The sequence below is a fragment of the Schistocerca americana genome, chromosome 4, assembly GCF_021461395.2.
Source record: "Schistocerca americana isolate TAMUIC-IGC-003095 chromosome 4, iqSchAmer2.1, whole genome shotgun sequence".
Taxonomy (NCBI): Eukaryota; Metazoa; Arthropoda; class Insecta; order Orthoptera; family Acrididae; genus Schistocerca; species Schistocerca americana.
In genome coordinates this window covers 652,014,871-652,042,816 of record NC_060122.1, presented here as the reverse complement: position 1 = coordinate 652,042,816, position 27,946 = coordinate 652,014,871, and the positions used below count along the sequence as shown (strand labels likewise).

General features: G+C 37.1%; 1 protein-coding gene across 1 annotated transcript in view; it reads right to left on the bottom strand.

The window, feature by feature from the left end:
* Window positions 1-26,794, bottom strand: part of LOC124612467 (aldehyde dehydrogenase 1A1-like) — a 39,740-nt gene extending 12,946 nt beyond the window's left edge. Inside the window, exons 1-6 of the mRNA XM_047140696.1 lie at window positions 26,638-26,794; window positions 25,544-25,648; window positions 25,346-25,447; window positions 9,334-9,499; window positions 7,381-7,571; window positions 393-506 (exon numbers count right to left, since the gene is read on the bottom strand). Coding sequence (XP_046996652.1) covers window positions 393-506; window positions 7,381-7,571; window positions 9,334-9,499; window positions 25,346-25,447; window positions 25,544-25,648; window positions 26,638-26,670 — 711 coding nt within the window. The 5' untranslated portion in view covers window positions 26,671-26,794. The remainder of the gene's footprint in view (window positions 1-392; window positions 507-7,380; window positions 7,572-9,333; window positions 9,500-25,345; window positions 25,448-25,543; window positions 25,649-26,637) is intronic.
* Between the last annotated feature and the right edge of the window lie 1,152 nt (window positions 26,795-27,946).

Below are 27,946 nucleotides of genomic sequence, written 5' to 3'. Positions count from 1 at the left end.
TTCCTGATGAAGACATCCTCCTGAGTAATCCTCACCCAGTGATGTAATGGGGGACTATTTTTAACTCCAAAATATTTTACAGAAGAAGGTGCCATTGTAATTAAGCCATAAATTAGAGCTGCATGCCCTCAGGAAAAAGCTCATGGCAGTAGTTTCCCCTACCTTTCAGCTTTTTGCAGTTCCAGCACATCAAAGCTGTGTAGGGCAATGTTACAAGGCTGTATCATCCAGCCTGTTGCTTTAAGTGTTCGTGTATGTTTTCAACAACAGTGTCAGTGTTCCAATGATTTTCCAAACTCTTAGAAAAAACTTATTATGATATTTTTAATCAGACTTCCACTCAAATATTAGCACTCATATATTAAATTATGTTCTAGAAATAATTTTCTTACCGCAACAGAACCAGTGAATGCCACTTTTGAAATTTCAGGGTGTGATGCAATGGCAGATCCTGCAGTTGGCCCATATCCTGGGACAACATTGACAACTCCAGCAGGAAATCCAGCCTACAAAAGAAATTATGGTTGGCACCTGCTGATTTGATTTCTTCTTAGTCCTATTGATTACATGTTATACAAGTAGTGTGCCAATAATACATGCCACATCAAGTGAAACAATGCAGTATTACATGAGCATTTTACATATCATATACACAATATTTGTCTTATTTTATAAGAGGAATTAGTTGCATATAACAATGCAACTTGCAGTTTATTCACATACATTTAAATGAGTTCTTAAAAAGTAAGATGCAATGAAAGAACACAACCTTATCCTAATGACATAAATAAATAATAAAATTACATTTTTAACATCATAATTCAAATTAAAATACAATGCTTTTGCTTTTATGGGATGAGTGGAAGTATCATATCTTTTTCTTTTAAGAGTGTTTTTACCTACATGGTTTTTCTCTATTCTTACTCTAAGGGATGCCTTGTAACTCGAAGAATTACTTCTTTACTTCATTTTATAGCAGGTTCATCTATGAGGAATATTTGTTAGTTTTCTTTTGGATACCTGTAAATTATTAATTCCTTTTCTACATTGATGGAAAGCTTATTGCCTACTTCTATACCTGGCTCGCGAACTCCCTTGTGTACTTTCGTGAGAGTTGAGGAGCCCCCGGTGGTAGTTTTTCACCTGTCTTGTGACCTGGTTGTCAATGTCACACTTTATCTTAAACAGTTCCTTGTTATTGGCTGCAAAGACCATCAGTGAGTATATATACTGAGATACTTGAAAAGATCCCTATACATATGTTCATCTCACCACTCATTTTTAATTTTAAAATTTTTTTCAATTTTGACTTTATTCCCCAGAAGATTATACCACAGGCAATTATAGAATGGAAAAAAGGCAAGATGTGACAATAGCATTATTTCTGTATCACCAAAGTAAGAAATTATTTACAGTGCAAAGCATGCTGAGTTAAGTTTCTTGAGCAGCTGATCAATTTGCACATTCCATCTTAACTTAATGTCCCTCTGGGTGCCTAGGAATTTTTGTGTGTGTGTGTTTCATTAATTTTGTGATTGTTAATGCCCATTGCAGGAACTTTAAGTTTATATTTATTGTCTGAAACTTTATATATTAGTATTTGGAGAAAAAAAACCAGGTTAAGCTATTTGTTGGAGCCATTTTACACTTTATTAGTGACTGATTATGCTGTATACTGCACTTTGGAGATAGACCCTCTGATCAGAATACTTGTATCATCAGCAGATGTTTTATTAATTGTAATTGGTAGATAATCAATGTAGATTAAGAAAATCAGTGGCTCCAGTCTGAATTTATTGTTACACCCGTCTCCATTAACAAAACTCTGTTTCCTGTTGTGTGAGTGAGACTCTAGCCAAGCCAAAGGTTTGTTGTTGATGCCTAGTGTGGAAGCTTTCAAAGTTCGTGTTAATGTACACAGCCTACTGTCTTAGCAAGGTCACAGAAGATCCACATTGGATACCTTATGAAATGTTGTTCACCTAGAATTTCATCTGTTGAGGCTAAATATGGCTCACTCAGTGAAAAATCCTGTATGTAAGCTAAACTGTGTAGGTGTCAGTAAGCCATATTATGTAGTGTGGCCATAAACCCTATCATATAGTATTCCCTCGAATACCTTTGAGAACATACAGCAGAGAACTGGGCTGACAGTTAAATATTACATGCCTCAGGCATCACTACTGCATGTTTTAGTCCATCTCAAAATACCATGCTTTTCATTGCATAGTAGCACATGTAACTGATTAAGCCTGCACATAATTTGAAAATCCTATTTAATCTACCATCACACACAGAGGATTGAGTGCTATTAAATAATTTTATGATTTTTACAATTTCTTTAGAAGTTCTGCTTTTTTGAAATAAAGTCCTTTGTCTGGCGTGTTTTCCATGTGTTTAAGCAGTTCTATGGGTTCTGTGGGAGACTGATTATTATGGTTCCCTGTATTTCAGTTACAGTGAGAAGAAATTTATTGAATTCTGAGGTTGGAACTTTTTGTTTATTCTAATGAGTGCCATTACCACACAGCTGTGGTCTTCCTGTTTGTTCTGATTTCATGTTCCTATTTGTCTCACTTTTTATGGTTTTTACTTTATTGTTTGGCTTGCTTTTTTGTGAATAATGCAATCATCCTGATTACACATGTATAAAGTATTTTGCAGTACTTCTTGTGATTTAATCGCTTGGTTTGTACTAGTCCTGTATTCTATATACAGATCCTCGCAAGTGCTATTTTAATCTCATTTGTTAACCACCTTCTGCTTCCAATACAGGTTGCTTTGATTTTAATTTGTCCTTGAGGGAAGTAGGTTTCAAAGTGTTTGACGAATATGTTCTAGAATGAATTCAATTTCTCATACACTGTGTCTGCCTGATATATTTCATCCTGTTGTTCCTGATGTAAACTATTTATAAACAATTGAGTAGATTCAAAATTTATTGTTCTAACATGTTTAACTTAGGTACGACCATGCACTGTTTTTTCCGCAGGCAAGTTTCGAAGCTCTCATTTTAACATTGTGGTCAGACAGTCACTTATTACAGTCTGTGTTTTTACTGCACTTTAATCTGTGGGGTTCAGGAACACATCGTCAATCGTGATCTTGCTATATCCATATATTCTTGTTGGAAATGTTGCCCTACAGAGTATGTTGAAAGTAGACAATGATTCAAATTGCTTATGATTGTTATTATTTGAATGAAAATTTATGTTAGAATTACTGCATACCATAAAATTACTGTTATTACTTTATAGTTTTGTAAAAACTGATTCTAGGGGGGAAAGAAACTTATGAATGTTTCCCACAGGTGTCCTGTAAACTGTTAATATTATGAGGGATGGCTTTTCCAGTTTTAATTCGACAGCACAGCATTCAAAATGCTGCTCAATACAGTACTGAAAGATAAAAGTTCAAAGCTCAAAGAAAATAAAGCTATCAATCTAGATACATTTTTACATACAAAAGATGATGAGCATATCTGAACCTGACCTGAAACTTGCTGTCAAAATGAGATGGAGGTCTATTTCCTTTACAGCTGTGTAACATAAACTTTATAGCCATCTGACTTTATGAAATTCTCTGTCCTCATGGTCAAAGAAGCAAATTTTCATGTTTCTGGCTGGGTAAACTGCAGTGAACCATAACAAACTGCACAAAAAGCATTTGCACTCTCCTAAAGTGACTGATCTGGAGTTGGTGCTTTTGGAATTGTACACCTCTATTTCTTTGAAAATGAACAGACAGTGACCATTGATTCAGAAAGTACGTGACTATATTGGAAGGCTTTGTTGAAATAAAGGTAAGGCAGCTTGGCAGTGATCCTAAAAACCTATATTTCCAACAGGATGGAGCAACAGCCTACATCACATAATACAATATGTCTGTAGTTCGTAAAATGTTTGGAACTGTTCTCTCATTTCGGTGAACTTACTTGGCCTGTGGATGTTTCTGACCATGCATTCCAAAGGCACATCATGGGTATTAAAGAACTCAGGCAAGCCACTGGTGACAAAGTTGCAGCAATTGATGAGGACCTATGGAGGCATGTGTACAACTTCAAGAAACATTTTCATTTTCAAGAAAGGACTGATTTAGTTATAAAAAATAATAATAATAAAACTTTGTAATCAGTGGTAAATAAATGGCATCCTCCATTGTATTTACAGAGAGTTTTACTTATTTTTTCCCCTTCTTCCGTATATAATATATGAGTAGCTGAAAAACGTCAATCGACAATGCACCCATACTCTTACATAGAATGGCACAGCATGTATCATGATGTGCAACCACACTAGATGTCTTTATAAATCCATACTCTAACACAGGTAATTAGTATTCAGCTTGGGACAGTTTTTTAATTTTTTTCCATATGTGTGGCATATTAATTGTTATTCAGCCTTGTGAACCGCCTTTGTCTAACAATAATTAGCGTTACGAATAAATCCCAATACAATGGGCAAAACCATGAGTGTAAGATGGGAAGAATAATTATTAGTTTTTCAAAATAACTCTCTCTAGTTTTCGAAAACACAGTTAGTTCTTCATGTCATTTACAGAAAGTTAATGGAGTGAGAATACCACCCCATTTACAGAAAAAAGTAATAGAGTCAATTATGAAAGGAAGAGTAATGATCTGTATGAATATATACAATATTTTCAACAAAGCACTCTTTGGCATACAAAGCAAGTAAGTACAATTTAGGCCACTACAGATTTTACAAAAGTAGTCTTGAAGATCTCGACAGGGATAACTGTGTACAGGCACATTTCTATAGCTGTCCAAGGTGTTTAACACTGTTGCCTATAAAAGACTACTAAATGAAGTGTTAGTTCTAGATATAAGATGTTACAACAGTAGGTATAAGGCTAATGAGTAGTGCCACTTTAACCTGGAAAATTAGACTGCAAAAGATAGAGATAACCCACACTTGAGATACTAATTTTTTTGTGAAGCAAGCATCAAACCCAAAACATGTTAACACAGCTGTCCCTAAGGATATTATATTAGGAAAAGTCTGCTCTTAATGTGTATAAATGAATATCTAGACAAGACAAGACATGAAAAAAAATTCTCCTTGCTCATGATAGCAAGATTATAGTTGTTGATAAAACATCATAACTCTTAGTTTAGAAGGTACATGAAACCCTTAAGGATGTTTACAGTTGGGGTAGCATGTAATAAATTAACTCCGATCATAGCAAACAAACAGCATAAACTTCAGTGTAAAGACAGAAAACTGTTCCATCACATTAAACATGCATGAAAATCTATAGATTGTGTAGCAAAAACAAAGTTTTTATATTGATTGTCATCTGACATGGAATGAATGTCTGAAGATATTGTCAAAGAGAATGCTACAGAATGTTCCGTCTATAGGACCCTATCACCACTGTATAACAGGAAGTGACTTATGGCAACATACTGTTCCTATGTACACTAAATTCTTACCTATGGACTTCTTTTCTGGGTATCAAATGCATGCAAAATGGGAAAATCTGCTAAAACAGGCTATACAAATAAAGAAAAAGTAGTAGTCAGGCTCACTGTAAGGAAATGCCTTTTTTTTATGTCTTATGGTGCCAAGTGAGTTAATCTATCAGTCTTGTCACATGAGAAGAAAAATTAGTAATATCATAAATAGTTCTACCCTTGCTCATGGAGCAAGAACCATTTACTAAGTAAAATCAAACATAAGAACTCTTTAATAGTATTTTCTATCAGAGATTGCCCCAGGAAACAAAAGAGATAACTAAAATACTTGTATTTAGAAAGGCAGAGTGTAGGACTTAAATAACACACACTACACAATTTAAGATTAGCTACAGAACTGTGAGTATGGGTTCATAAAAAATAGTAATAACTAAATAATATCTTTCACACCATATTACACATCTAAAACTTAATGCTCTTTGCAGGAAAACCACACACACAAGTTAGGCAGTACATAATGCTAATGTCCCATCATTCTTCCGAACTTAAAATTTCACTCAAGTTGTTTAGCTTTTCAGAAAGATAGAAAGAAAGGCAAAGATGTTACACAGACATGACAACATGATCATGGGCCTAAAGTCAGCTGCAAGACTGTGTGGTGTGTCCTGCTGATAATGGCCAAGTGACTGAATGAACAGCTTACAATTATATTTTTCTGTTATCAAAATAACTTGTTCCAGGTATGTATGAAAGCCATCATTATAAGCTAGACATAAATGAATCAGGTACTGCATTTTTTATAATACTGGCCTCAGATTTACAAGGATGGAGGCTCATGCTCTGTGCAGCCATTCTGATAAAGGTTTTCCATTGTGCTCCTAAATCACTTCAAGAAATACCAAGATGATGCCTTCAAGGACTGGGCTGACCAACTCTACTCTCGTCATTAAAAACTTGTATATACTTTCATACATCTGTGTTTATGACTAATGTTTTTCTTTTGCATCAACCTGCCAAACACTAATTCATCATAGAATTATCCTTGCATGAATAAATTACTAGCACTAGCAATATTACACATAACCAAACAGATAGATTGCTGTTCACCACATAGAGGAGGTATTGAGTCACAGGCAGGCCCAATAAAAAGACTGCTAAAAAGTCCTAATTCAAAAATAGAAAACATGCACACACATAGCCACTATCTCCAGCCACAGCAGCCAGAGATGGTGGTCATGTGTGTGTGTGTGTGTGTGTGTGTGTGTGTGTGTGTGTGTGTGTGTGTTGAGCTTGTGTGAATATGTGCATGTACTATGACTGTTTTGTCCGAAAGTTTAAATGTTTATCAGTGTTTTCACTGGGCCTGTCTGTGACTCAGTGCCTCCTCTATGTGGTTAGTAACAATTTGTCCTTGTCATAATATTGTTATTCCATCCTGGACTTTCCACTGCTTAATACTAACACTAGCCATGGCTTTGCAAGAAATGGAGTCTGCAGTCAATAAGTGATTTAAGAAATCATGAATGGCCATCTCCAGATGTGAACTTCAGTTTTCTGATTAGAAATCATAATCACTGTACCCTGTCAGTCAATTTCATTTTTTTCACTCACTCTATATTAAAATGTGAGCCTGGTCAGTGGTTTGGTCACAAACATTATATCATAATTTCCGTTTGCTATGACATCAGAAATATTTCACCTGGTTGTGATTAGTGGCACATAAATACCTCAAACTGACGTATTTTGTCTGTGAGAAGCCATCTCCTAATCTAATTGGGAGTCCCTGAGTTTGGCAAGCTATTGCTTCATTGTGACTGCAGATACTACTAGGAATTTTGCTCAGCAAGTGACACCAATGTCTCTATTCATATATGCTGTAATAGTATCCAGATAGTTTCAACCACTGTATGTATCTCAAAGAAAGACAAAGAAGCACACAGACTCACTTCTTTGCACAGAGCTGCAATGTATAAAGCATTGATAGGCGTATCTTCAGCAGGCTTCAGTACTACAGTGCACCCAGTAGCGAAAGCTGGAGCTAATTTCCATACAGCCATCAGTACAGGAGCATTCCATGGTATTATCTGCCCAACTACTCCAACAGGCTCTTTCCGTGTGTAGGTGAAGTAAGGGCCATCTGAAATTTAAAAGACCATAACTGTCTTATTTTATTTTTATCCTTTGATCAACTGAAATATAGTACTAATTGATATGAGAAACACTATTACAAGTGTTAACGATGCCTGGGCAGAAGATAAACATTTATTTATGCAACTGCTTAAACTTTCATGGCCATTTCTTGATGTACAGCCTGTTGGCACTTATCTTGGGGTCTCAATTTCTCCAGCATGAGTGGGTAATATTGTTAAAGGTTCACCTTCTAGTCTACCACCAGCAATTCTGGATGATTATTTGACAGTGCTAACCACTCATTCTGGAAAAATGACAAAAAACACAAAATGACCATCAGTGGAAGATCCTAGGATGAGTGCCAAAGGCAACATGTCAAAAATTTCTTTCTTTCTTATTGGAACAATATCAGCTGATATATGGCTAAAAAATACAGGAAAGAAACAGAAATATGCTAAATCTACAGATTTCAGAGACTTTTTTTTCAAAAGTTCATCTTTTAGAAAGAAGCAGTAGATAAGAAAGAGGAAGGAGGATAAAAGGAATGATTTATAGATGTTGAGTTAGGAAAGTTGTTCTATGCCATGGACTGAGATAACTTCATGGTACATAAAAGCTGTTGTAGAAACAGCAGTAGTAAGGCCCTGGAATATTTTTAGCCTCAGGAGCAACAGTCATTTTTACTTCTGACTCTTTCTTTCATGTCTGTTTCCTCTTCCCAGTTATGGAGACAGTTAACCCTCTTCCATCATGTTGTGCAGGTACTGTAACATGTTGCCAGAGGCATTAAAAATTGCGCAGCTTGTTGTTGGTATAGAGGAGTATTGTGTGGTAATTTGTTTTCTGCAATTGAAGAAGATCGATTGAGAAATAATTCTTGCTGAGTTGGTGTAAATGTATGGCTAACAATGCACTATAGGACAACTGTTAAATGGCACAGACACTTCAATTAAGGCAAAAAAGCCTGAAAGGCAAAGAAGAGTTGAGAATCACAGGACAAGTGGAGGCCCATGTGCTGTAAAACCATCATACCACAATCAAGGTGTCAATGGAAAAACTGAAAACAAGTCCTAGTTTAGACTTCAGTGTCTGGCACAACATTATGAGCATGACAAAGATCACTGAACACTATGTTCCGTGATTGCCCAACCCCATTCAGAAAGCCCACCTAATTGTGGCAGCAGCAGAAATGTTGCAGCTGTGTTAGGCCACTCAAGATTACTTCTTTAGCTTCCTAATCACCAGTAAAGCATGTTGCACATGGATTCATCACCACTGAAAATGGTGAACAACCAATCATCTCCGGAGTAGTGTATAATGAGTTTTTTGGGATTGCCATGCTGTGATGTTAACTGAGTATGCTCGTTACTACCATAATTTCCAGGTTACTTACAGGAGATTGCCAAGGCAGTCTTTTTGGCTCATGACAATGCCCCAGTTAAGTCTGCACTGGCACGGCCACACATGCAGTGTATCTGAGCTATCAAATTGTACCTCTACCCCCTCCCAATTCTCTTTCTCCCTTCTTCTGAAATAATTAGTCATTTGCATATAACAATGGTGTTCTCTCTCTCTCTCTCTCTCTCTCTCTCTCTCTGTCTGTCTATGTATGTGTGTGTGTGTGTGTGTGTGTGTGTGTGTGTAGGGCAGGTACTACTAAAGTTTATCTTTTATGGGCAAAACACAGCAATTAAATGTTGCATTTGACCTATTACACTGGTATGCAGTTATCATTCACTACTCTAGTTAAAGATATGAACTCTCATTACCTGTAGGTATGGTGTGACCATGGATTTTGTCAGCCCAGCCAGCAAGGTAACGTAAACAGTTGGCAGAAAATATGATTTCACCATATGAAGCTGGGAATATCTTCCCTCCTTCCATGCTCTGCAGTACAGCCAAATAGTGAATATCTCTTTCTATCAAGTCTGCTAGCTATAAACAGAATAAAAAACAAAAAAACTAGATTAAGTGTGAATCATAAACTTGCATCTTTTAATGGCCCAGTGAAGGGAACATAGTACTCTGAAGTAAAACAAAAACTGTAATACTCCTTATCTTTTGCAACAATGACAAGAAACACACTATCTTCAGTTAGTTGGTGTTATTATATTGCATTACATGGTACATGACACCTCAGTAAGAAGAGCTGTTACATACAAAGCCTAATAATATAATCTAAGAACGGTAGGACCCTCTCACTATCTACCAAAACAGGAATAAATGGAGCAAGGCCACAACATGGCACAATTTTTTTTTTTCTTTCCTACTTCGGTAGTACGTTTCTCTTGTGTGTGTGTGTGTGTGTGTGTGTGTGTGTGTGTGTGTGTGTGTGTGGATGTGTGTGAAATTAATGATAGTATTCCCATAAAGAAATGCAAAGTAATTAACAAAGGTTTCAAAACTAAGTTTCCGAACAGGCAAAGTCCATGGTATACTAAACATCTTATTGATTTGCAAAACAAGGCTACATTGTTATCCAAACAGCTAAACAAAAATCAGGCAGATCTTATGTACTAATAGATAGGGAGCATTGAGAATCGCAGAAGGTGGTTTTAAAAAATTGCATGACATCAGCAGAAGGAATCCATCATGAGGTCCAAAGTGTTACCAGTAGCTCAGTTAGCAAAATGGGGTAGAACGATTGAGCAATAAGCGACACATTTCTGTAGTCGTTACTAACTGACACTTGAGACTGAGTAAAGAGCAATGCCACTGAGAAAGAGGAAGGAAAAAGAAAGACTAGACTGGAGTTTATTGTCCCATCGGACAGCAAAGTCAGGACAGATGGAACACAAGCTCAGATTATGAAAGGATGGGGAAGGAAATCGGCCATAGCCCTCTGAAAGAAACCATCCCAGCATTTTCCTGGAGCAATTTAGGGAAATCACTGAAAACCTAAATCATGACAGCTAGACACAGATCTGAACTGTCATCCCCCTGAATGCAAGTCCAACATGCTACCCAGTGTGCCACTTCACTCTGTGACACCAGTGCACCATGACTAATCAGAAATGAGTGATGAATCACACTATACCTTCAGGCAATCCGAAGAAAGGGTTTGTGTTTGGCAAATGAACGGACACTGTTACTTGCCACCATGTGTAGTACCAACAAAGAAGTATGGAGGATGTAACATTACAGTTAGTATGGGAGTGTTTTCCGTGGTTGGTGTGTGGTCATCTTACAGCACTTAAGAAAATGCTAAATCTGCATCTATACCTATACTCTGCAAACCACTGTGAAGTGCGTGGCAGAGGATATGTCCCATTGTACCAATTATCAGGCTTTCTTCCCATTCCATTCGTGTTTGGAGCGTGGGAAGAGCGAATGTCTGAATGCCTCTGTGCGTGCTGTAATTATTCTATCTTATCCTCAAAATACCTATGCATACATACCTACACACATACATACATACATACATACATACATATGTACATACATTAATCCTTGTTCCACAGATCATGAATACAACATTTCGTAATGTTGGGGAATGTGTCCTTTAACATAAGTTTTTTTTACACAAAATAATTAATCATTTTTTTTTTTAATAGTTACTACTTCATATCTAAGAATTCATGTGTTGAGTAGAAAGAGTTGTCATTCAGAAATTATTTTAATTTGCTTTTAAATACTGGTTGGCTCTCTGTCAGACTTTTAATACTATTTGGCAAATGACAAAATATTTTTGTGGCAGCATAATTCATCCCTTTCTGTGCTAAAGTGAGATTTAATCCAGAATAGTGAATATCATCCTTTCTTCTAGTGTTGTAGCTATGCACTTCACTGCCATTTTTGAATTGGGATGGGTTATTAACGACAAATTTCATAAGTGAATATATGTATTGCAAAGTTACTGTGAATATCCCGAGTTCCTTAAATAAATGTCTGCAAGATGATCTTAGGTGGGCTCCAGCTATTATTCTGACTACACACTTTTGTGCAATGAATACTTTCTCTCTTAATGACAAATTTCCCCAAAATATGATGCCATATGAAAGCAGTGAATGAAAATAGGCATAGTAGGCTAATTTACTGATATGTTTATCACAAAAATTTGCAATAACCCTAATAGCATAAGTAGCTGAGCCGAACCGTTTCAGCACATGATCAATGTGTTTCTTCCAATTCAATTTCTCATCAATCCGCACACCCAGGAATTTTGAGTATACTACCGTAACAACAGACTTCTGTTCATAGTCTATATTTATCAATGGTGTTATGCTATTTACTGTACATAATGGTATAAACTGTGTTTTCTCAAAATTTTGTGAGAGTCTATTTGCAGAGAACCACTCAATAATTTTCTGAAAGGCGTTATTTGCAATTTCCTCAGCTGAATCTTGCTCCTTGGGTGTGATTATTAGACTTGTATCATCAGCAAAAAGAACTAACTTTGCATCTTCATGAATATAGGGTGGAAAGTCGTTAATATATATTAAGAACAAAAAGGAACCAAGACTGAACCCTGCGGGACACCATTCTTAATACCTCCCCAGTTAGAGGACTCTGCTGGTTTCTGTAGACTATCTGTACTGTTAATTTCAACCTTCTGCATTCTTCCAGTTAAGTAGGAATTAAACCATTTGTGCACTGTCCCACTCATACCACAATACTTAAGCTTATCTAGAAGAATTTCATGATTCACACAATCAAAAGCCTTTGAGAGATCACAAAATATCCCAATGGGTTCAGTTATCCATTGCATTTAATATTTGATCAGTGAAAGCATATATAGCATTTTCTGTTGAAAAGCCTTTCCGAAAACCAAATTGACATTTTGTCAGTACTTCACTTTTACAAATATGTGACGCTACTCTTGAAATACATCACTTTTTCAAGAATTTTGTATAAAGCTGTCAGAAGTGAGATTGGGCAGTAGTTGTTAGCATCAGATCTATCCCATTTTTATGCAATGTTTTAACAATAGCATATTTCAGTCTATCTGGAAACAGGGCAACCGAGAGCTACTACATATGTGGCTGAGAATCCTACTTATTTGTTGGGAACAAGCTTTTAGCACTCTGTTGGAAATGCCATAAATTCCATGTAAGCTTTTACATTTGAGTGAATTTATTATTTTCGTAATTTCAGTAGGAGAGGCGGGTTGAATTTCAATTTTATCAAATTGCGTAGGTAATGCCTCTTCCATAAACTGCCTAGCATTTTCTAATGAATAGCTGGAACCTATTTTCTCTACAATACTTAAAAATGATTATTAAAAATGTTATCTACTTCTGACTTCTTGTTAACAAACTTTTCATTGTGTTTGGTAGAATTATAGTCTTCCTGTGCTCTCGGTTGCCATGTTTCCCTTTTCAAAATATTCCAAATTGTTTTAATTTTATTATCAGATGCGCTAATCTTAGACATAATACACATACTTCTGGACTTTTTAATAACTTTTATTAGTACAGTGCAGTAGTTTTTATAATGTGTCATTGTTTTGGGATCATTACTCCTCCTAGTTATAAGATACATTTCCCTTTTCTGTTTACAAGATATTTTTATCCCTTTAGTAAACCATGGCGTTTTACATGGTTTCTTACAATTATATTTCACTGTTTTCTTAGGGAAACTGTTTTCAAATATACTCACAAAGGTATCATGAAATAGGTTAAATTTTAAATTAGCATCATGTTCCCTGTACACTTCATCCCAGTGCAACTGTTGCAAGCTTTTCCCTAAAATTATGAAGTGTTAAATTGTTAATGGAATGCACTATATTGGAGGACTGTTTTGCATTACTGTATGGAGCTATATCATATACTGTAACTAGCTGTGCAGCATGATCAGACAGACCATTCTTCACAGGAAAAGTTTTTATTTGATCAAATTTATCTTGGTCTATGAAAACATTATATGTCGGTGTGCTGCTTTCCTGTAACACATGAGTAGGAAAAATAATAACTGATGTCAAATTGAAAGAACCAAGTAATACTTCAAGGTCAAGATTTCTATCTGACTCTCTCACAAAATCTGTTGAAATCCCCACAAACAATAATTTGTTTTCCTTTGTCTGACAGGTAGCACAACAAAGCATTCAAGTTTTTCAGAAATAGATGAAAATTTCCCAATGGGGATCTATACAAGGCTGCAATTATAAAAGTACCTTTATTTGGTTTAAGCTCACATGCACATGCTTCTATGTGTTGCTCTACGCAAAATTTTTTAGTTTCCAAATTTTTCACACTACGACAGATTTTAAAATATATGGCAACTCCTCCTCTCTCAACAGCGTCTCTACGTACATGAGCTGAATGCTTATATCCACCTACATTTACCATTTCCATACCTATGACTATATGATGTTCAGACAGGCATAGTACAGCTATTCCACCCTCAGTTTCTAAATCTTCTATACAAAGAAGCAGCTCATCTACTTTGTTTTTTAATCCACTGATATTCTGATGCAATATATTAACATTATTTTTTAGTGTGCTTTTATGTGAATCTTGCGACATACTAACATTATTGTTCACTGTACTGTTAGGAGAATTTTGTGATGTTTTCACATCTCTAGTACCTGCCTGTCTGAACGTTTCATTAAGCTTAATTTCAATCAATGTAGGAAGATTGGATACTGAACTTAGCCTATAAAAGAAAGTACTCCCATGAGTTTCAGTGCCTCCCCCCCCCCCCCCCCCCTCACCTTAAAGATTTTGCTATCATCCCAGCCAGTTTACCCTTTCCTTTCCTATTGAGATGCAGGCCATGTCTTGTGAAGTCCCACCTACCAACACCATCAACAGGAACCAAACCTATGCTTGACAAAGTAGCCATCCGAAGCAGTTGATGGGAACGATACATAGGGATGTTTCCAGAATGAGATTTTCACTCTGCAGCGGAGTGTGCGCTGATATGAAACTTCCTGGCAGATTAAAACTGTGTGCCTGACTGAGACTCGAACTCGGGACCTTTGCCTTTCGCGGGCAAGTGCTCTACCATCTGAGCTACCGAAGCACGACTCACGCCCGGTACTCACAGCTTTACTTCTGCCAGTATCTCGTCTCCTACCTTCCAAACTTTACAGAAGCTCTCCTGCAAATCTTGCAGAACTAGCACTCCTGAAAGAAAGGATACTGCGGAGACATGGCTTAGCCACAGCCTGGGGGATGTTTCCAGAAAGAGATTTTCACTCTGCAGCGGAGTGTACGCTGATATGAAACTTCCTGGCAGATTAAAACTGTGTGCCCGACCGAGACTCAAACTCGGGACCTTTGCCTTTCGCGGGCAAGTGCTCTACCATCTGAGCTACCGAAGCACGACTCACACCCGGTACTCACAGCTTTACTTCTGCCAGTATCTCGTCTCCTACTTTCCAAACTCTACAGAAGCTCTCCTGCAGTTTTAATCTGCCAGGAAGTTTTGATACATAGGGAGGTTGTAATATATTCCTACAAGCATCATTTAAAATCAGGTCATGTAAACTTCCTTAGTAAACTTTTTCAGGATAGTTTACATCTGTTTTGAAGAGTCTACCAGTTCAATTTCTTCCACATCTCTGTGACACTCACATGGATCAAACAAACCTGTAACCATTTGTGCTGCCCTTCTATGCATATATTCAATATCCTCTGTTAGTCCTATTCGGCATGGGTTCTACACACTTGAGCAGTATTCTAGAACTGGTCACATGAGTGATTAGTAAGCAATCTCCTTTGTAGACCGATTGCACTTCTCCATTATTCTACCAATAAACTGAAGTCTACCACCTGCTTTAGCCATGAAGGAGCCCATGCATTCATTCCATTTCATATTCCCACAAAGTGTTACACCCAGTTACTTGCACGAGTTACTTAATTCCAAATGTGGAAGGGCGTGATCACATTTTACAGCATTGTGTGCTGCATACATTTGAGGAAGTGTTAGAAGATTGTATCAGGACAACAATTAAAAAGCACAATAGTTGCTGAACCAATAATATTTTGTTGTTTGTGATGGTTTCAAAGTAATTCCATCTTCTGGCATACAATGTAATGTTAGAAACAAAGTATTACAATTCTGGATAAGCAGTCATTCAAAAAATTAAAATGTAAGAGAAAACTCACGATTGGGCATTACTCACAAAAGGCACGAAAGAACTCTGTGGTCTGACGAACAAAAGTTCTGTGTCCTGCTGTATAAAACAGTGTTCCTGATAAGTTAACAAAACAAACACTATCTGCAGAATGATGAAACACCTAAGAAATATTAAGAGTAGAAAAAGAACCACACAATATGGGAGAGAAACTTACACAGGATCCCAACAGCAACCACACTCATGCTTGTCTTGCTTACTAACAGGAAAAATGTGAACAGCTGAGGGGACAGACCAGTGAGAGCATGTGCCTCATGTTACACAACAAAGCTGTTGCATGAGCTAAGGTAGGTGAAAGATTTAAAACTACAAGTGGAGAAACAAAATAAAAGAGTTTGGAGACTCTAAATAAACACTACGGAGGAAGAGATGTCACACAAAGTTGTGTGACCACCATATTAACCAGTTTTACTGGAAAAAAATCAGACCAGTTAACAAAATTATGTTTAAGAGAGGAAATGCTCCAACACAGACAAAACATTAAAAAAACAAACTTAACCTTTAACTTGATGTAAGTTGTAATTAGCTAAAACATTTTTTATGTCACAAATATGTACACTTATTAATAGTTTGACAGGGGTGAGAGTGGAGGCTGCTTAGAATATCTGACTCTGTAAGTACATTAAGTGTGGAGCCTATACCTTCAGTGTGCAAGACTACCACGTCACCATTAAACTGTTGTAATTCATATTGGCTATCAATCAAATGCATAGTCAGAGCTGACCTGGAGTTAGCAACATGTTTATGTTCTTTAAATCTAATATGACAGTTCCTTCCTGTATGGCCATTGTATTTGTCCTGCATTACAATCAACATGATAAACAGCAGATCCTTCTTATATGCTTCACAACTTATTAGCCTAGTGCCTGAACTTCAAGGTACAAAATATCAGAACAATATTGGCTATCAAAATTTTTCTTCCAATCTCCTGAGATGTGTAACAAATCCTACAGGACCTAACACTGCTCTTTCATTTACGTGTAATGAAAGGGGCACTTTCTTTCACACAACATACACTTAAGTTTTGTTTCTTATGTTTAGCCTGTGTTGGAACGTATCCTCGTCTATTTGTTGTTTTGTTAACAGATCTGATTTTTTTCTACAAAATTTTTTAAAGTGCTGGTTACGCATCTTTGTGTTTTATATCTAGATGTACAGGTTCTCTTCCTCCTAGTGTTTAATGGTATGCTTAGTCTTATTTGGTTTCCCCACTCTTGGTTTTAAACCTTCCACCAACCACAGCTGCACACAACTTTCTTCGCGTCACATGTGGTGTGCACTCTCACTGGTCTCCTCTCTCATCAGTTTATGGTTTTCCTGTTAGTATGGCCAGATGACCAAGACAGTGATTGCTGTTGGGATCCTAAGTAGCTTTCACATATTGTATGCTGTTTTTCCTCTTTTCTATATTTCTTAAGTATTTTGTGCTTCTGTGAGCAATGTCTTTTTTTTCTTTTTTTTATGCATTTGTTGTTGTGGTAACTTCTTAGGTTCTTATTTTATAAAGCAAGACACATTACTTTTGTTCCACAGGCCACAGAGGGTGGAAGACAGCCTTAGTTTTTTATGCTTTAAGTGGGTAATGCCTGATCATCATTTTGCTGCTGTCCAATTTACATTTTCTGAATCGCTGCTTATCCAGAATTGTAAAGTATTGTTTTTATTATTGGAGTGTATCAGAAGATGGAATCATATTATTCCAAAATCATCCATAAACAATAAAACATTACTGATCAACAAATGTTACTGTTTTCCTAATTCTGTGAAAATGGACACGTACAGTTGCAGTTGGCCTATGAAAAGAGCTCTGAATGTGCACTGTCATAAAGCAGCACAATTGTGGGGTAATGGTTTGTGGACAACAGCATTCATGAAATGCACTGGTCTGCCCAGAGTCCCAACTAGAACCCAATGGATCGCTTTTAGGGATGACTTAGAATGTTGACTTCACTCCAGATCCACACATTTAACATCAATATCTCCTCTAATTTCAGCCCTTTAGGAAGAACAGGCTGCCATTTCTCCACATACATTCAGACACCTTACTGAAGAGTCCTCAGCAGAGTTCAAGCCACCATAAAGTCAAAAGCTGGACACACCTCATATTGATATCTGCTAAAAGGTGTCCAGATCATTTCGATCAGGTTTTATATATGCAGATCTGGGCCTCTCACACACAGAAAATCGCATGCATGCAAAGTAAGGTGCAGAGAGTGTTTGCATAGTGCATCGTTCCAAGTTGGCTCAATTCACCTCAGCTCAGCTTGCATGGTGAAGCTGCCAAATAGATTGATAGACAGATTATTCAACACTGAAATAGGTCACTTCATGACAGTTACTACAATAATGGAACAACATGATCCTAAAAAAGCAAATGTTTCCAAAGAACCATTTAAACTGGAGTGGAAACTTTAGTATTTTTGGTTGGTTGTGATGATAATGCCAAAAATAACTGTGAGTGTAAGAAAATCATCTACTGAAAGACACTACAGAAAATTGCATTCAGCAAAGTATAGTGAAATCGTATGGGACACCAGAGAGTAAAAATTAAGGAAGTTGCAAATCATTCAGAAGACAGGTCTGTATCCACAAATGAGATTTGTACGAGCAATTTAGCATGCCTGCCAACCAAAATATGTTAATGATCCTGCAAAACAAACTGAAGACTGTCTACATTCCCCTCAAATGTATATTTGTTTTTGTTTTTCCTTTTGTTATTCCTAACACACGATTTTTTTCCCTTCTAAGTTAGTACAAAGGAGATGACACGTGCTGTGAATGAAGTCTTAAGAGTTAGCTACACAGTTGTTCTACATTTGGCAAGAGCTGGGAAGCTGTTTGTGTCAGGGTCATTAATTAATCATATATTGTTGGTCGTGGCAGAGACAATGAATCCCACATTAGCTCCCACATATGGAAAAATACCACTTTCCAATACGACAGTATTGAATCAGTGACACTGCTAGGAATCTGCATGAACAATTTGCAGACAAAATTGAAAACCTCCTGTCAAAGCCCATTGCACTTGAGTCCATGGATATTAGCAACAAGGCTCAGATGATGACTTACATGTAATGGAAGAGTTCCTAGATTTCTATGATTTTGATGAAGGATAGTGCCACAGGAGCAGATATTTTAGAAGTGATCAAAACGGCAGCTGAATGAATAGGACTCACTTGGGAAAAGCTGTTTTCTGTAACTGCATACGAATTGCCCGCAATGTGTGGTAAAGTAAAAGGGTTTATTGGCCTAATGCAGGAAAAAAATAACATTCCAAATTTACCTTATAGTCATTGTTTTGCACACCAAGAGGATCTTTGTACAAAAGTCGTCCAGCCTCAATATGTGATGAATGCAATGGTGAGTATCATGAACTATATTCATTCTCATAGGCTCATTCACCAGTTCGAAGAATCTTTTTATTTAATTTGAAGAGGAGTATCCAGGTGTCCCCTACCATGCTGAGGTGCACTGGGTGAGCAAACAAAGAATTATTTCCCAAGTTTTTCAATTACCACACCAAGACTCATTTTTGGTAGACAAAGGATGTCTGGAGCCACTTTTGTCTGTCCCTGAATGGGTAACTGATTTAGGATTTTTAGCAGACATTACGGCTCTTCTAAATATTTAAATCTGAAACTCCAAAATGAAAATAGTCTCATCAAAGATATGGTTGGCAAAATAAAAGCTTTGTAATATAAACTTCAGCTCCTTGAAGACAACCTTTCAGAGAAAAGTACACATTTCCCTGAGCTAGGTAAGCGGGAAGGAGCACACTTTGATAAATACGTTGTGGTGCTACAGTCCCTTGAAAATTAATTTAATGACAGATTCCAGATAATGTACCCGTATGTTGACAACAGCAAAATAAAGCTGATTTTGTTAAATGTACATGGTGTAACATACATGAAAAACAATAGTCCACATTACCTGTGTATTTAGAACGTACCTATTTTTAGTACTTCAACTTTATACATTACTTTTATTTGTTAACATTTGGTTTTGTTTGTGTTACAAGAAATTACTAACTTGCAGCCAATACTTGATGTGTTTGTAATACTCTTTTCGATAGCAATTTAAAAACCACCTCTTGATTTACATTTTGAACTAATCAATTTGCAAACTGACAATAGCAGAAAGAATTTACTTTACAATATCAAAGATTTGGCCAAATTCTACCAGAATTTGGTGAAGGACGAATTTCCTAATCTGCACAGTGAAATAAAGATTATTTTTGTATCCACATGTGTACATGAAAGTTTTTTTTTTAAATTAGATTTCAAGCAAGTATTTTTGATAGTAATATAAAAAATGCTCCAAGAATTTCTGTCAGTCAATCCCTTATTCCAGATCTTAATAGCAAAATGGCAGATAAAAAAAGTTTTGGTAATGGCAGGATAGGTGGAACGAGCGAGACAAATATAAAGAAAGAGAGAGTCAGCACTATTGCACAATGTCAAGGAGTGGAAGTTTGCACTATCATCAACATAGTGAAGTCATCTCCTGCACTCTTCACTGCACAATGCACTGCTACAAACATCCTGATGTCGATGACACAAATTTTCTTCACAGTGGTAATGATCAGAATGATACTGTGAGCTTGTCTCCAGAACTCTGGAATGTTAAAGGTTTCTGAGCAGTTGGACATTTGGTGGTGCCAGTCAGTACCTCCTTCGCCAAGGTGTTTTGGCAACTTTAAATGTACGTTTTGTACCCCAACAGCTTTGCATTATTTCAGAGATCAGATACCATTAACAGTTTGTTTTGCAGTGCTGTTGCACAACAGCACAGATTCATGCAGGTCATCAGACAATTTCTTTACTGTGTATCTGGCCTCCTCGCTATTGTGAGTGAGTCGAGATCTATCATCAGCTTACATCCTCACCTCTGTGAGTGGACCCTGTTCTCTTCATTAATCTCTCACCCAACTTCCTTATTACATCTGAGAAAGGGTATTGCTCAAGCCCATAAAATCATCAGATGACCTGAGAAATTTTTGGCCAATATCTTAACATTGCCAGTCATTCAGGCTATTTGAACAAATTATTTTGTCTTGGCTTATACCACTCATTAAAGATAAATTCATTAGAGAACAAGCTGGCTTTTGACAAGAGTGGTTTTGCACAGTGTGGGTGTACCCAGCTTACCCGGCTTTGAGAAAGGTCTTGTTAATGATGTCACCTGTTCTGAGTGCAGCCTATGACACAGTAAATATTGGGAGACTGCTTCCAAAGGTGTACAATACAGCAAAAGATTACAGCTTTATGAAGATCACTGCAGAGCTGCTGAGCAACAGTAACTTCTATGTTAGCTTTCAAAACATCAAAAAAATGGTCTTTCCCCAGGAATCTTTCTTTCTCCCACATTACTTAGCCTTTATACCAGTAACCAGCCACATAATAAGGGTTGCATCTCATTTGTTAATGCAATCTACCCCTCTCGACCTAAGACATTTGAGACATCGAAAGACAACTTTTGTCTGCTCTTAACTAACTGAGACACTATTAGGAAGTCAACATCCTGAAGCCAAATCCAACCAAAACAGTAGTCAGCACTTTCCACCTCCGCAACAAACAAGCCAACTACCAGTTAGAAGTCTTACAGCTCGGAACTCCTCTCAAACACAGCTCTACCCTTTATGGCAGATTGACATTCAAGGAGCAATGTGACAGTACCAGAATGAAGGACACAGCACAAAACAATGTCTTAAGAAAAATAAAAGGCACAAGTTGGGGAGCGAGCCCACATGTGCTTTAGATGTTGGCTCTAGCCTTGTGTTACTCAGCAGAAGACTAGGCTTCCCCTGGAAAATACCAATCCTGCCACCCAAAACAGGTTGACATTGCTCTTCAACAAACTAGCCACCAGCTGACAGGATGCTTGACACCAGTTCCAATTGAGAAGATCCAAATTCTGGCTGGAAGAGCACCCCCAAACATTAGACACATAGCAACAGCAAAATCTAAAAGGAGCAAAATCCACACTTATGATAAGACACTCACTTCATGTGTCACTGCCCAGTGTCTTTGCAGCAGATCAGAGCTAAAAGTGATTGGATACCACTGCTCGAGTAGCTACCCCCAGGAAACATCTGCTCATCACTCAGTTGCCATCAAATGGGAAATGGCTGAAGTAAAACTGCTGTGTTAAAATGGGGACTCTGTGATAACCAAGATGAGTAGATGACTAGCCATTTCCTTCACTGCCCTGCATATGCCATCTCCTCAGGCATCATGGCACAAGATAATGTGGCATCAGTAAGCCCAACAACACTACACACCCTGCCGAGGCACTACACTTCATTTATATGGTCATTATTGGCATGTGAAGAGAAGGAGCAGGAGTAAGTAATAATGTCAGTAGACTTAAAACTTGTGTTGAAAAGATCATCACTCAAACATCCTACTGGTTTAAAGGAAATGGTATCTTGCTGAAAGAAAACTAAACTCAAGATGGTTTTCTACTCTCAAAGACAGGCTTCCAGCAGATTATCTAAGTACGTTAAATTTTTGAGGGTATTTTTAGTTTATGAATTATCTTGTGGTCAGCACATAAAATATGTTAGTAGCAAGTTATCGAGAGTGATTTATTCATTTAGGCAACTTATGGGTTGGTATCTTATTTATTTATTTATTTTATTTTGCATCCAACATCAACTGATCACAAAAATTTTATGTTCCATCTTCTGGATTAGTCAAAGCTTTATTTACTAGAGTTACATATTATATACCTGGTATTATTATCTACACAAATTTTTCTAAATTCAGTCGAGAAAATAATGTTACATTTATGAACTATACATAAAAACAATTTGCTATTGCAATACACAGATTAAGAAATTTGCAGTTTGTGACACAGTCTTCAGATCTGTGATTCATATTTTTAGAAAAAAGTCTTCCATTGTACAAGGTACTAAGTCTAGAAATTAATCTATTGAATACACAGGATTGTTTGGGACCCTTAATTTTAATTTATTTTTTAATTCTGTTATGGGTAATTTGTGGATATTATGGTGGAAGCAATTTAGTAATTTAATGCCTGCATAGTGAGGGCTTTTCTTATAAAGTGTGGTTCTATGAGAGATATTGTGATGTTTATCTCAACCTCTAGTGTTGTGGTCGTGTATTTCTTTATTAAGTATTTTGTTACAGTTTACTGCCATAATCATACAGATTATGAACAGTTCGTATTTTACATTCTTTAAACAAAATTCAGCAGGATTCCCTGGCACATTTCTTTCCTATAATTCTAAATGCCTTCTTCTGTAGGATAAGTACTCTTTTTCATATTATCTTTACTGCTAGAACCCCATATCTCTATCCCATAGCTTAGATGGGATTCAAATAGTGCAAAATATGTTTGCCTCAGAGTGGTAGCGTTGCAAAAAGGTGTCAGTTTTCTTAAAGCATGTATGGTAGTAGATAGCTTCTTGCAAATATCATATACATCATCATGCCAATTTAACTCTGCATCAAGTGTCAGGTCAAGAAACTTGGTTGAGTATTCTTTTTTAATCTATTCATCATCCATTAAAATTTGGTTTCCACGAGTTTGCCACCCAAGATAAAATTCAATATAGACTGATTTATTTGTATTTAATTTTAGTTTGTTTTCATTAAAATACTGCAGAATAATGCCTGCTGCAATATTGGATTCCACTTCAAGTTGTGAACAGCCAGGATTATGGCATATTACTGTATCATCTGTGTATAAGATAGCTTTAGTGGTGTTTGTTATAGACTGAATAATATCATTAACATAAATAATAAAAAGAAGTGGTCCTAATAATGACCAAAATTAATGTCAGTAGTGTTTGACTTATATGCTCCCTTTGTAGTACTAATAGTAACTAACTGCTTCCTATTTGTCAAATAGGATCTAAACACATCATGGGCTGTCCCTGAAATTATGTTACCACTTCCTGCTTTTTCATTTTTCGAAAGCATAGTATCATATGGTTTTATTCTGTGGGGAAGCTGTTTGTTTGTAAGACATCTCTAACATTACAGAAAAAGTTATTAGAGTAGTAGTTACATCAAAAATGGCACATTGTATACCTTTGCTTTTTGAACAAAAAATCATGACAAAAACAGTTTTTTATATGAAGAAGTAGCTCCAAGAAGCAGTATGCAGAGAGAATCTACAATGTTACAACAATGATGAGTTATAATCCCTTCTACAGACTTTTAAAAACAATTAATAGTTATAAACTCATGGGGCACAAATTATTTAATAAGCTTCCACAAACTGTACAAGATATACCTGAATAAGCATTCAAACACTTCATGACTAGTTATTCACACATCCATCCCACAAAATGAAGGAATTTATCAATTGTATTATAGTACCCACTGCATGACATTGCCTATTGCTGTAATGGCCTAATGACAAGATTCTATTCCTGTGCAGTTGAAAACCAACTAAAACAAAATTGCTCAACCAACTTGAGTTGAGTGTTGAACTGGGAAAGAAGAAAACTGATGAATCAAAATTACTTTTCCTCTTTTCATTCATTCACTGAATGCTTTATAGCATTAAAAACAACCGACCATAGTTCATGCATTAGTGGTCAAATATGGTACAACAGATTACTGAGCTCTATAAGGTGCCACAAAGGGAACTTATTCAAAATGAAACTGAAATAAATTATTGTATATATATATATATATATATATATATATATATATATATATATATATATAAACAAAGATGATGTGACTTACCATACGAAAGTGCTGGCAGGTCAATAGAAACACATACATACACACAAAATTCAAGCTTTCACAACAAACTGTTGCCTCATCAGGAAAGAGGGAAGGAGAGGGAAAGACGAAAGGATGTGGGTTTTAAGGGAGAGGGTAAGGAGTCATTCCAATCCCGGGAGCGGAAAGACTTACCTTAGGGGGAAAAAAGGACGGGTATACACTCGCGCACACACACACACACACACACACACATATCCGTCCACACATATACAGACACAAGCAGACATATTTAAAGACAAGACATATTAAAGACAAGAAACTCTTTGTCTTTAAATATGTCTGCTCGTGTCTGTATATGTGTGGATGGATATGTCTGTGTGTGCCAGTGTATACCCGTCCTTTTTCCCCCTAAGGTAAGTCTTTCCACTCCCGGGATTGGAATGACTCCTTACCCTCTCCCTTAAAACCCACATCCTTTCGTCTTTCCCTCTCCTTCCCTCTTTCCTGATGAGGCAACAGTTTGTTGCGAAAGCTTGAATTTTGTGTGTATGTTTGTGTGTCTATCGACGTGCCATCTTTGTTTTATATATATGTGTAAAATCTGAATATTTGTAATAGGTACGATGTAACACCCAATATTGTGCCTTATTAGGTACAATGGTGCATTTGTATCATGTATATGTAATCACATATGTACATATGACTGTACTAAACTTGTAATAAATAAAAAAAATATATAAAAAAAAATAAAAAAAAAGGAAAGAAAGAAAAAAAATGCTATGACGTTTGCAAAAGACACCAGTTGGTGTCTCCATGCAAAAAAATACAATAAATAAATAAATTGTTTATCACTTTGTGAATCAGCACGACATATTTATGGACTACACAATATAATACCAGCTTTTGAACTGTGCTGAAGTCAGCTATACAATCAAAACCTTGATGTTGGGAGAGGAGTTGTAGAAAATGTCAATAGTTCTGAATTGTAATATTTACCTTGTGCATCAGTACTGCTCGCTTTGAAGCATCCATTGTCCTCCATTCTGAACCCCTCTTGAATGCTGCTTTGGCTGCAGCAACTGCTTTGTCTACATCTGCCTGTAAGATTCGGTTTCATCACCAATCAAAGAAAGCTGTGTTTACGAGTTGAGTAAGCATTTTTTCGTAAGAATGAGAAAATTAAAATTTCTGTACCTTGTCACCCTCTGAAACATCAGCAATTTTTTCTCCATTTGTGGGGTTGTAAACAGGAAATTTCTTCCCGGAAACTGAATCAACAAATTCATTGTTGATGAATATCTGAAAAAAAAAGGATTATGTCTGTTACGTTGCCTTCAGACTAAAATACAGAAAACAACAAAGTATGAAAACTAAAATCAAAAACTGTTCAAGGATTCACTCTGATATTGCACACACACGCACACTTTTTTTTAGTATGGGGAATAACATTTTCTCGTTCCACAATCAGTACTACCGTACAGCGTACTGACGTTGTGTGTCTATGAGCGATGTCCAGATTGCTTGAAGTCTGCAATTATTTCGCTTCATCCGACCAACTGTAGGAGTTATTAGTTAACAACCTACGGGAACGGTTCGAAATCTGCCTTGCTCCAAGTGCAGCGGCTTATTTCAGTTTCTCTGTTTCAGCCAACATGTTTACAGTCATTCCTAATTTCATCATAGTTAGCCCTCTCTATCAACCCCCTGGCCGTCGTTTTTCCACATCTCCTAGATCTGCAAAAACCGGTTTTCGGATTCGGAGTGGTCACTATTCACTGGGAGTCAACAAAGCAAACATTAAACGAATTCAGAGACGTGATTACATAATTGTAACGGGTCCGTACAACCCATGTGATAGTTTAACAGATGCCCAGGGAACGTGAGGAATTTTTTGGAAGAAAGATGAGGTTTTTGCGAAACTGTCTAGGGACGAATTTGGAGAAATAGTACCCGAAGAAGGCATCATTTATTCTACTCCACCGTCGCCAACCTCGCGTGGAGCCTAATAGAATAAAAGAAAAGAGATCAGGCACTTAAAGCGGCATAAAGACAGTTAACTTTCCTAGTTCCATACGCGTATGGAATAGTATATGACTGTCGCTAGTACTGGTACGAAGTACCCTCGGCCATGCACCATACAGTGGGCTCCAGAGTGTAACATCATTAATACAGTTCCCTACAGACAATACAAATTTCTATGTAGTCCATTCTTGCGGCATTTTCTTCTTTAAAAGAAAGCACTGTTGGCGACAGCTATGATCTTGACACTTTGTAAATCCAGCACTAACCTGTGTGTACTTGATGTCCACTTTTTTCGCCATGATGTTGAGAATTTGGTCCTCTTCTCTCCACTACCGGCCTCTTCCAGCAGATGACACAATGTAAACAGGGCGGGCAGCTTAACGCAGTATTTATCCTGGACCCGCCTTCTTCCCCTGCGCTACTCACACGCCCCCCACTCCTTCCTCTTCCCGTATCAGGCAGACGCCGCTTCCCCTCTTCGCTAACAGCCTTGGGTCCTAATGTGACATTGTATCAAACTGCAAGTCACTCTGTATGCTTCATTGTGCAATCTTCTGTAACAATGTTACCGTATTGTCTGTTTTTCCACTCCCACAATTTTGTGTGATCTGTAAGGGTATACAGATGAGCTGTTGTTTCCACAGTATGTATACGATGGAAACAACTCGGCTGTATACCCGGAAGCGTAGAGATAAGCATTATTTTGTGCTTTGCAGTCAAGCGCGGATCCAGGGTTCGGTTCTTTGGGAGTAGAGGTAAGAAGGCGTCACAATCTGTTTGTAATTTAAGAGGATTTTCAAAATACGTTTCGTCTTCGCCGTCTCTGACGACGTATGAGAATGACTCCTAAACCCCCTTAAGAGTTTTTTGTTGTTGTTCAGTACGTAGGTTACTATCGCTGTGGATCACGGCTTCTCAAACTTTTTCCTCGGCAACCTCTATCGTACATGCGCGTTTCCTCACGATCTCCTCTAAGTTTCTACATTTACATCCACACTCTGCGAACCACTGTTAAGTGCATGGCAGAAGGTACATCCCATTGTAACAATTACGCGGGCTTCTTCCGTTTATAGAGCGTGGGGAAAAAATGACGATGCTATGATCTAGGGATAGAAAAGGGGGGGGGGGGCGTGTCATGACCCAGAGTGGTAGGTTTTTGGGAGGCGAAAAAATCTTAAATTTTAAAATGGTTCCAAAAGGATGAATTATATAACACAATGGAATTTTTCCTTACATGAGAAAGTGTGGAAATAATTTGGAAATGCAAATCCCTGATAAAATATGGTTTCTTACGGTACTGGAAATTATCTACAATATTGTGAAACAGATCCCTTTGGTGTGTCCTTCAAAATAGCGAAGATTGTAGTGACAGCGTTGACAGTTTAATTTATACCATGTGCGCCTACTAACCACTTGAAATGTACCTACGTCTGCTTGAAAGCCCCTACAGATGTGAAAAAACTTTTAATAAGAAAATAAAGATAAATGTCGGTATTATGATGGCCTGACAGTTCCTATAAAGTAACCTTAAACTTAATTTTAATTATGAACAGCCTCAGTTGCACCGTTTACCTA